Below are 11,561 nucleotides of genomic sequence, written 5' to 3' on the forward strand. Positions count from 1 at the left end.
ACATCGGGGAAACCAAGCGGAGACTCGGGGACCGCTTTGCAGAACACTTACGCTCGGTTCGCAACAAACAACTGCACCTCCCAGTCGCGAACCATTTCAACTCCCCCTCCCATTCCTCAGACGACATGTCCATCCTGGGCCTCCTGCAGTGCCACAACGATGCCACCCGAAGGTTGCAGGAACAGCAACTCATATTCCGCTTGGGAACCCTGCAGCCCAATGGTATCAATGTGGATTTCACAAGTTTCAAAATCTCCCCTCCCCCTACCGCATCCCAAAACCAGTCCAGCTCATCCCTGCCTCCCTAACCTGTTCTTCCTCCCACCTATCCCCTCCTCCCACCTCAAGCCGCACCTCCATCTCCTACCGACCAACCTCATCCCGCCCCCTTGACCTGTCCGTCCTCCCTGGACTGACCTATCCCCTTCCTAACTCCCTACCTACACTCACCTTTACTGGCTCCATCCCCACCTCTTCGACCTGTTTGTTTCCTCTCCACCTATCCTCTCCTCTATCCCTCTTCTATCCGCCTCCCACTCTCTCCCTATTTATTTCAGAACCCCCTTCCCCTCCCCCTTTTCTGATGAAGGGTCTAGGCCCGAAACGTCAGCCTCTCTGCTCCTATGATGCTGCTTGGCCTGCTGTGTTCATCCAGCCCTGCACCTTGTTATTACAAAACCAGTCTGACAGGTTCAAATATAGTGTTTGGAACAGATTGGAAAGGGAAAAGTATAAGGATGAACATATCTGACGATCCCTCCACAGCCATCCTTCCTCTGGTCAAGAAAAGAGATTGTGCCAGTTCTGAAAATAAAACTATTATTTTCAGACCCATGCTGAGAAATATGTAAAATTACATGTTTATAGTCCTTTTTGTCTGAAGGTTGTTAACGTAGATTGATGAGTTTTATCCCACTTTTATAGAGAACACAGATTCTCTCCTGTTTCAAAGCTCTTTGTCTCTGTTCAGATTTATCATAGAATTGTTGAGCTGGTCTGAAATCATTTTCATCCAAGAAGAATGGCTATAAGTTTTGATAGATTGTTGCAAGTGAAACTATGTCTGATGCTTCACCGTGGAACATGAATAGGTCCTCAAACCTGTTTTGCCATTTAATTTGGAAATAGCTGGAACTCAACTTGATGAGAGTCTGGAGGAACAACAGTTGATCATTTAACCCCTTTCCACCTTCATATGCAGCAAGAACTGGACAGCATCAAGTCTTGTTCTATTAAGTGGCAAATGGAATTCACATCATACAAATACCAGGCAATGCTCATCTCCAACACAAGAGAATTAAACCACCCCCTTCCCACCCCCTTGAAAGTCAGTGGCATAGCCATCTCCACTGTCAGTATCTTGGGATCATCGTTGACCAGAAGCTGAACCAGTCTAAACGCAAGCTGGAAGAACAACACCTCATTTTCCGCTTGTGGACCCTGCAGCCTTCCAGACTGAATATCAAGTTCAATAATTTTAGGGCCTAAACTTTCCCATGTCCTAGCCTCCTACCCCACATACCAGGCCTTGTTATCACATAGCCTACCGTTAAACACTACCTATTATTAGTCACCAACAATCCCCATTAACAACTATTCACCCTTGTTATCAACTCCTTTGTCTGTCCAACTGTTCTTCTCTCTCTTCAGGCTCTATCCTTTCGTTTTCTCCCTACCCCATCCCCCTCCCTGTTTTCTCTATATAAACCGATGTTTTCCCAGCTACCATCAGTTCTGAGGAAGGTCACCGGACCTGAAACGTTAACTCTGATTTTTTTCTTCACAGATGCTACCAGACCTGCTGAGCTTTTCCAGCAACTTCTGTTTCTGTTCCTAGCCAAATAAATATTGTGGCTATAAGAACAAGTCAATGGCTGGGAATTCTGCACCAGGTAATTCAGCTCCCAAAGACTGTCCAACATTACAAGACACCAATCAGGAGTGTGATGGAATTATCTCTACTTGCATGGCTGAGTACAGCTCCAACAACACTTGCAAAACTCAACATCAGCCAAGACACAGCAACTTGCTGGAGTGGCAATCTACCTTTGGCATTTGTTCCCTCCTCCACCAACACATTAGTCACAGCAGTATACACCATCTGCAAGTTGCCAATGCGGAAACTCACCAAGGCTCTTTAAACAGATTTTTTCTAACCCATAGTCTCTATAATCTGGAAGGACAAGGGCAATAATAGAAGCACCACTACCCGCAAGTTCCCTTCCATGCTACATATCATCCTGACTTGGAACTGTTCCTTCACTGTCATGTATAAATACTGGAACTCCCTTGCTAAAAGCTGGCCTAGACAGTGACTTTTTCATCTCCTAAAGAACTAATTTTAAAAAGACCTCATGAACCCTTGTTTCACTGTAGCAACATTTCCCTACTTAATTCCTCTTGCAATAACCTCCAACACTCCATCTTCGTCATTTGTTGTACCTGTATCCTAATTCAGTGATTCCTATACAAGGAATCCCAGATCTCTCTGTACCACAGAGTTCTGCAATTTGTCTCCACTTGCATAGCATACTGCTTTTCTATTCTTTCTGAAAAAGTGAATAAGTTCATATTTTCCTATAACTTCAACTCACAATTTTTTTGCTTGCTCGCTTAATCAGTTGGCACCTTACCTTCCTACTCATCTTTGTATTATCAACAAATTTATCTACCATGCAGTTTTCTTTTTGTCTACATCATTGATACAGATTGTTAATAGTTGAGGCCTCTAGCATTGATGCCTTTGGCACTCCACTTATTACAGCTTGCCAACTAGAAAATTACCTATTATTCTTTGTTCTCCCTGTTAGCTAACTAATCCTCTTTCCAAGCTAATATGTTAACCTGCAACTGTCTGAATTCTTATTTTGTGCAGTGATCTTTGATGTGGCACCTACACTACTGCTGCAGATTTTCCTTTATCCACATTGCTTGACACTCCCTCGGTAAACCTCTAACTTTTTGATTTTTGTTTCAATTCCATTCACTCAGCCTGATTGCATTATGATTTTCTGAATGTCCAGCTATTGTCTGCTTATTAATAAATCCTGGCAATTTCCCAATGACAGATGTTAGGCCAACTGACCAATGCTTATTGTCTCCTACTTTTCTGGAAGAGTAATGTTACATTTGCAAGATCGTATGTGCCCTTTTAATTTGTCTTGCCATCTTCTAAGATCTATGTACATATAAACCCCCACGTCACTGTATCTGTGTGTACTTTATTGAATTGTGTGCTGTTAAAGCTGCATTGCCTGCTGCACCTTATTCCTGCCAAAATATATCACCTCATGTTTTGTTGTATTAATTTTCGTCTCCACTTGTCTGCCCATTCTGCTAGCCTATCTATGACCTCAGGCAGGCTCATCCTCACTATCAGCCTGTTATGTCAAGACTCCTGGGCGAGGTTCCCCTAGTTGTGATTCCAGGCAGGATACAACAAATTGTCAAGTTGCCAGTAAAAGAGGGATGAAGTGGCTCCTTTTCTTTATTCATCCACTGTAGTATTCCAGCCTCTGACCTGCTCTTCTAGCTACATTCGTGCAGTTCAGTTTCCAGTCAGTGGTAATTGCCAAGATGTTGATAGTGGGGGATTCAGCAGTGGTAATTCCATTCAGTGTGAAGGGGCATGGTTAGATTCTCTCTTGTAGGAAATGATCATTGCATGACACTTTTGTGCACGCGTCACTTACCACTCATCAGCCCATGCCTGGATCTTGTCCATGTCTCTCTATAAATGGACATAGACTGATTCAGTATCTAAGGAGCTGCAAGTGGTGCTGAATATTACGTAATGATTTGCGAACATTCCCACTGCTGCTGACCTTATGATAGAGAATAAGTTATTGATGAAGCAGCTGACTGTAGTTAGGCCTAGAGCCACTACCCTGAGGAACTCCTGCAAAGATATCCTTGAACTGAACTGACTCCGACTTCAGCAACAACTATCTGCCTTTGTGCTAGGTATGACTTCAAATCCTCTGACTCCTTGATAGTCTTAAGTAATTATGTTTAACTATGTAAATTGTACCGGTTGCTATCTTGTAAAAAATTGCCTCTTGGCCTATAAGTATCACTGATAACTACGTAGACCTTAGACTTAGCATAGAAAAAAGGAATTAAGGACCCTTCTAGTGCATCTAGTCCCTACTCTGAGACAGGAGACCTGGGTTCAAGTCCTGCCTGCTCTAGAGGTATATAATAATATCTCTGAAAAGGTTGATAATTAGTAGGGGGGCTTTTGTGGCACAGTATTGATGTCCCTACCTCTGAGCCAGGAGGCCTGGTTCAAGTCCTACCTGCTTCAGAGGTGTTTATAACATCTCTGAAGAGGTTGATTAAAAAAAATCTAAAAGGAAAGAAGGATTAATGGCTCAAATGGTGCTATGGTAATGTCCCTATTTCTGGACCAGGAGGGCCCAGGTTCAAATTCCACCTGCTCCAGAGGCGTGTCATAATACATTTGACAGGTTGTTTAAAAATACCTGCAAAAGAAATTGATGGTTAGATGATAACAGAGTGGTACAGTCCCTGCCTCTGAATCAGGAGGCCTTGGTTCAAGTCCTTCCTACACCATACGTGTGTCATAACATATCTGAACAGGTTGAGTAAAATTATAAAGATGTTATTTTGGGCTCTTGTGGCCTGGGTACAAGTCCCACTTGCTCCAGAGGTGTGTGTTATAAAACATCTGAAACAGTTTATCTTTTTTAAAGAAAGGCAAAAGATGTGGAGGTCAACTTGAATAGGGCAAAATTCCACAAACAGCAATCCAGTGACGGTTAAATAATTCTGATGTGGCATAGTGGTGGAAATGTGGGGTTTGAAATGCTGCAGGTTTAATTTCAACTTGTTTGATGTCAGTTCAATTCCAACCCTCAGTGTTGTCTGTTTAAGAGGGCTCTTGTGGCTCAGTGGTCATGCCCCTAACTTTGAGCCAGGAGACCTAGGTGTGTAATAACATCTCTGAACAGTTTGATTAAAAAATATCGAGAAAGAAGGATTAATGGCAGCACTATACCTTCATTTCTCAGAGCCTAATACAATTATACAATAACCTTTCTGTGTGTGACTTGCCTCCAATTCCCCATTGCCTGTGGTTTTGCTAGGGCTGCTTGATACCACATTCGATTAGTGCTGCCTTGGTGTCAAATACAATCGCTATCACCTCACCTTTGGAATTCAGTCATTTTCCGTGTTTGGACCAAGTCTATAATGAAGTCAGGAACTGAGTGACCATGGTGGAACCCAAACTGAATGTCACTGAGCAAGTTATTGCTAAGCAGGGTAGAAATGTCAATTATTAGGGGTAATAGATTTAAGGTAAAAGGATTGGAATTTAAAGGAGATGTGCGATGCATGTCTTTTTTAAACACAGAAGATGGTAAGTGACTCGAATGTGCTGCAAGAGGAGGTGGTAGAAGCAGGTACAGTAGCAACGTTTAAGAGACATCTTGGCAAATACACGAATAGGTGGGAATAAGGGGTATGGACCAGAGAAAGTCAAAAGAATTTTAATTTAGAAAAGATGTCGTGTGTCAACACAGTCTGGGTGGGTCGAAGGGCCTGTCACTGTTCCTGTGCTGTTCAAGTGCTACTTGATAACACTTTCAATGACCTCTTCCATTAGCTTGACTGAGAATAGACAAATTGGCTCAGTTGGATTTGTCCTTTTTATGTAGAGGACATACCTGTACAGTTTTTCACATTGTTAGCTATGTGCCAGTGTTGCAGCTGTTCTGGAACAGTTTGGCTGAGTGCAACATGTTCTGAATTTCTGATCCTCGGGACTGTTGCTGGAATATTATCTAGCACATTAGCCATTTCTTGATAATCAAGTGAAGTGTATTGAATAGATCAAAGTCTGGCATCCGTGATGCTGGAATCCTCCAGAGGAGACTCATCCACTCGGCACTTCTGCATGAGTTTATTATAAATGCTTTGGCCGTATCTTTTGCACTGATGTGCAGGCCTTTCTATCATTGAGGATGGAGTTATTATTGAATCTTCTCCTCCAGTAGTTGTTTAATTTTCCACCACCATTCACATCTGAATATTGTCGGACATCATCGATTGTGTAATCGCTTTGCCCTGTCTATCATTTGCTGCTTATGTTGCTTGAGACACAATTCGTCCTATGTTATAGCTTCACTGGGGTTGAGACCATTTCCTCATGCTGCTCCTGCACTCTTCATTGAACCAAAGTTGATCCCCTATCTTGATAGTAATGGTTGAGTGGGAGATATGTCAGGCTATGAGTTTGCAGATTGTATTTATGTATAGTTTTGCAGCTGTTGATGGCCCACAGCACTTTGTGGATGCCCAGTCTTGAGTTACTAAATCTGTTCGAAGTCTGTCCCAATTTAGATAGTGTTAGTACCTTCCTATTCCATTATCAGTTTGATCTTGAAGTAATATTAAGAGCAAAATATTTTAAAACCCCAACATGCATAAATGCCAAAGTCTGCCACACTTAAGCGAATTCTGGCCTGTAGATGATGCATTTCCTGATATGGCCAAAATTTTTCTTTTTTTGCTTTTTGCATTTTTGGATATTCATCTGTTAAAATTTCAGCAAAAGGACCTGAATGGAGATTATTTTTGTTGAGGATTCTAATTAATACAAATATGACAGATTTATTTGTAGTGTAATTTACATTTTTCTTCAAGGAGAACAAAGTTCGACAGATCAGGCAGTTCCATTTTCATGGCTGGCCTGAGGTGGGAATTCCTGCTGATGGGAAAGGGATGATCAACCTGATTGCAGCAGTTCAGAAACAGCAGCAGCAGTCAGGAAACCACCCAATCACAGTGCATTGCAGGTAAGCCACAAACTGCTCAACAGTGTGGTACAGGCAATATTTTTCAGTCAAATAACGAGAGACTTTGTGACTATACTGAGAATTCTAAGTGTGTGCCTGAATACCAAAACACAAGATTTTGCCCTGTTTGAGTTTATGTTGCTTAATATAATGCAGCAACATTATTGCTTCTGCCTGAAACACACCAATTCTAATTTTGACATATTTGAGATGACTGGGAGGAGAAAGACACAAATGATCAATTAGAGAGTTCTTTCCACTTTCAAATTCAATATATTTTAGTTTGGAGTTTTTAAGGAAATAAAGCTGTTTTACCTTGAAAGCTAGGGGGGAGGAAAACTGATGCAGGGTGGGAATAGCTGCTTCTGCCCTGAGGGTGAGGAAGTGAACTTATTGAATAGAGGATTAAAGTTGTGAAGGGAACAAGTTCCATAAAGAAATCAAACGCCAAAAGGGTTTTTTGGCGATGATAGACATGAGGTAATAGGTAATGGGCACAAGTGAATGGAGAAAAGAATGAGAAGAGATCTGCTTAGGGCATAATTGTCTTTGCACCACTGCCTCACATGCAACCTACAGCCATTGTTGTGTCACTAACCAAATCTAACCTGAGTGGAACGAAAGAATCAAAGAATCCATACAATGCGGAAAGAGGCCACTCAACCCATCGGGTAAAGTGACAGAAAAGTGAAAGAGGATAAAGAGTAAAGTATGCAAAATGTAAGAGGAGAGAACTAGAGAAGACAAACAAAACACATAAGTAAGACCAGAAGTTACAAATAGAAGAAGACATCATTTCTAATTTATTCAGCATGAAGATGCAGGGAAAGTCAAGAGTGTAGCCTTCTCTTCAGTAGGATTAGAGTGCAGAGACAACTAAACCAGAGCTTGCACAGTAATTTAAAGTTTTAAAGTCATATATTGTTTTCCTTATTTTTATATTTCTGTTGTGTCTTTCCAAGTCTGCTTTTATCATACTGACATGTACTTACAGTGCTGGTGCTGGAAGGACAGGTACATTCTGTGCCCTGAGTACTGTCTTGGAAAGAGTAAAAGCTGAGGGCATCTTGGATGTGTTTCAGACGGTAAAGAGTCTACGGTTACAGAGGCCCCACATGGTCCAGACACTGGTGAGTACCATGAACAGATATTTTCGGTGCTGCTTGGCTCAAACTGAGACACTGAAAGCACATTGAAGACATTTTAATACCAAAGTGTTCTAAACTGCAGAAATTATCAGCTTAAATTTTGGTACTTATGTAATCACCCTTTATTAGTGGCTGTTTATTGGTGGCATAAGATCTGCCAGTTTTGTTAGTACCTTCCGAATGCTTCAGTGTTCATAATCATGAGAGACCAATTGCTAATGAGCAGTTAAAGAACAACATAGACTTATACACCTCTGCTTCATTATATGGCAAATGTTATTGCAAATTCAAAGCTGAACTTGATTGCAATGGGCTAGTACATCTATCTGGAGGTCAAATTAAATTGAAATGCGCACAAGTCCAGTGTACTTTTGAAGGTTTTTATTGCTGTTGCCCCTCAGGCATTGTGCTGTAGCAATATTTCGAACAATTAAATTGTAGAATTTAAGTTAATGTAAGAAACTTCTCAAATGTGAGTGATGAAAGATTACTTCCAAGACATAATTTTAGCAATCCCTCAGTGGCAGGACTCAAGTCAAAGGGATTGGTACACTCCTACTGTAGCTGCATTCTATGGGGGTATAATCAGTTCATTTGGCTGGATGGTTGGTTTGCAATGTGGAATGATGACAACAGCAAGGGGTCAGTCCTTGCAATGGCTGATGTCACCATGAAGACCTGGCCATATCAATCTTGCCTTTGCCTTTACCTGAGGCATGGTGACCCTTGAATTTAATTCAATCTCAGCTCGCTCTCTCTGTCTCTCTCTCTGTATCTATTGAGACTGTGGCAACTTTTACTTTTTCACATGACTGCTATGGAAGTTTTTCAGTGGCTCAGCTGCCCATCAAACGGAGACAAGGCAACAAACTTGAATACAATTTTCCCAGACACTTCGTTAGTTTGCATTTTTTCAATTGTAGAGGAATCCCATACTGCTTGGGGAGACCGCAAGCTGCATGGAGGCAGCTTCTTAAGGGTCCATCTGAGGCAAAAGGTTTTTGACAAGAGTGGTGGACTATTCAGTGGAGACTTGGGCCACTTAAATAGAACAATGCCCATAATACTCAGCCTTCCAAGATTACTTCAATTTTGAACTTCCCTCGCATTCTCCTTGATGCCTCGATGCCCACCACTCTGTTGGGTCACTGTGATTCTGCAGTTTCCAGCCCTATCGGTTGACTGGCAGATCAGAAGAACCTGTCATTTTCAGTTGATGTTACACTCCTGCTCCTAACAATGTTATAAAAGAAGTCCTGAGTTGCCACTGGCTAGACCAGTAAACCTGAAACCACCCAAAGGAACCTTCACTGTTTCGGCAAAATCTTGCTTATGTCTTTGTAGGTCTCCCAGAAATATCCCAAAGCAATTCCCGTACAATTAAAGTGCAGTGACTGTTATTAAGTGAATGGGGCAACTATTTTGTTCGTAGCAGTTGAAAGGGTGTTTTAAGCAAAATTTGTCAAAACATCTTGCCTTATCTTCAAGTCATGCTACAGGGTCTTTAATGTTTAGCAGAAACTCTACATCAAACAAACAATATCCTGCTTTAATCTGTCATCTGAAGAGCACTCCTATAATAATTATGAATTCCACCAGTACTGTGTGAATAATGTGGTTTCTGTAAGGTGCCTAAAACTGCACACGATGCTCTGTGGCTTTATACAAATCTGTTGATTACTGTATGTTCCTCTAGCCTATGTTAGTATTTTCAAAATATTACTTTATCTTACCTGCTTCAAACTTTCAAAGAATTATGCATTTAAACCCTTGATTTATAGCTCACGTGAAACCCTTCAGTGCCTTTCCATTGATTGTTTGTCCACACTTCTTCCAAGATACATTTTGTCACTCTTCTCTACCTTTTATTTGTGCCTTGTCTATTCTATCCAGTTCTAACTCTGTCCATGTCCTGCTTAGGTATTTTACTGTGCTCTATCATTTGCTCCTACTTCTGTCTTTATGTAATTTTGATATATTTCTCCTTTATGTCCAAACTAAATTATCTGCCTACTTAGAGAATAAAAATAGATCCACACTTGATTGTACATTAGTTACAATCCTTTACCAATCGAAGGAGCACTTAGGAATTCTGATACTATGTTCTTTGTTGTTCAACCAGTTCTCAATCCATACTTGTTAACTTCCGCTTTTAGACTATTCCTAAATTTATGTAGTAAGCCTTGTGTGACTTATTCTTAAGAAATCATCATCTTCCTCCAATCTTTCATGTTTTGAAAAAAACTCTTTCTGAACTATCCATTTATTGTAATTGAAAGCTCTTAACTTTCATTATCCCAAACAAGGCAATAGGAATTATGCACAAAGGCCGATTGAGGCTTCTTTTTGGACAAATCATGCTTTTTTCTGCCCATCTTTGTTAGTGGGGAAGCACATACCGTCTACTTACTCTCTTGCTGTGTCAACAGAGCTGAGAATTTAACAGAATGTGTCACAGACAGGAGGCAGAGATGAATTATTTTATGGTGATCCTCTTCTCTCTGTAAAAGATGTGATTTTCAATGTTTTTATTTAGATTTTTCCTTTCAAAATACGCCACAATATGTTCCCCTAATCCTTCTGTTCATGAAACCCAATGTTTAAATGATCTGTAGCAAACTCTCTGTAACGTTAAAACAAAAGATTGATATATTCAACCATTCAGTCCTGAGGGATATGTTTTACACGCACACAGAGTGTTGACAATGCGGCAATATCATTCTTGAAGACGGGAAATTCGTCACCTTTCAGATGAAATTAGTTCGGAACTAGAGTCAGGCTTTAGCTCAGCCTGGTGCTGCTTGCTGTCTGTTCTGACGTTAACAGCAGCCTCAGAAGAGAGTTCAGACCTGTTACAATTAAAACTCTTCAAAAAGGCAAAAAATTTCAGTCATGTGACAGAATTCCTGGGTGGACATGAGACAACAAGGTGCAGGGCTGGATGAACACAGCAGGCCAAGCAGCATCATAGGAGCAGAGAGGCTGACGTTTCGGGCCTAGACCCTTCATCAGAAAAGGGGGAGGGGAAGGGGGTTTTGAAATAAATAGGGAGAGAGTGGGAGGCGGATAGAAGAGGGATAGAGGAGAGGATAGGTGGAGAGGAAACAAACAGGTCGAAGAGGCGGGGATGGGGCCAGGAAAGGTGAGTGTAGGTAGGGAGTTAGGAAGGGGATAGGTCAGTCCAGGGAGGACGGACAGGTCAAGGGGGCGGGATGAGGTTGGTCGGTAGGAGATGGAGGTGCGGCTTGGGGTGGGAGGAGGGGATAGGTGGGAGGAAGAACAGGTTAGGGAGGCAGGGACGAGTTGGACTGGTTTTGGGATGCGGTGGGGGGAGGGGAGATTTTGAAACTTGTGAAATCCACATTGATACCATTGGGTTGCAGGGTTCCCAAGCGGAATATGAGTTGCTGTTCCTGCAACCTTCGGGTGGCATCGTTGTGGCACTGCAGGAGGCCCAGGATGGACATGTCGTCTGAGGAATGGGAGGGGGAGTTGAAATGGTTCGCGACTGGGAGGTGCAGTTGTTTGTTGCGAACCGAGCGTAGGTGTTCTGCAAAGCGGTCCCCGAGTCTCCGCTTGGTTTCCCCGATGT

The 11,561-nt window shown here is 41.9% G+C and overlaps 1 protein-coding gene across 1 annotated transcript in view; it reads left to right on the plus strand.

Annotated features, from left to right (window-relative positions):
- Positions 1-6,644: 6,644 nt before the first annotated feature.
- LOC109915108 (receptor-type tyrosine-protein phosphatase alpha) overlaps positions 6,645-11,561 on the plus strand; it is an 8,130-nt gene continuing 3,213 nt past the window's right edge. Inside the window, exons 1-2 of the mRNA XM_048593523.1 lie at positions 6,645-6,821; positions 7,816-7,951. Coding sequence (XP_048449480.1) covers positions 6,748-6,821; positions 7,816-7,951 — 210 coding nt within the window. The 5' untranslated portion in view covers positions 6,645-6,747. The remainder of the gene's footprint in view (positions 6,822-7,815; positions 7,952-11,561) is intronic.

Source organism: Rhincodon typus, unplaced genomic scaffold (assembly GCF_021869965.1).
Source record: "Rhincodon typus isolate 14 unplaced genomic scaffold, sRhiTyp1.1 hic_rhity00003013, whole genome shotgun sequence".
Classification (NCBI taxonomy): Eukaryota; Metazoa; Chordata; class Chondrichthyes; order Orectolobiformes; family Rhincodontidae; genus Rhincodon; species Rhincodon typus.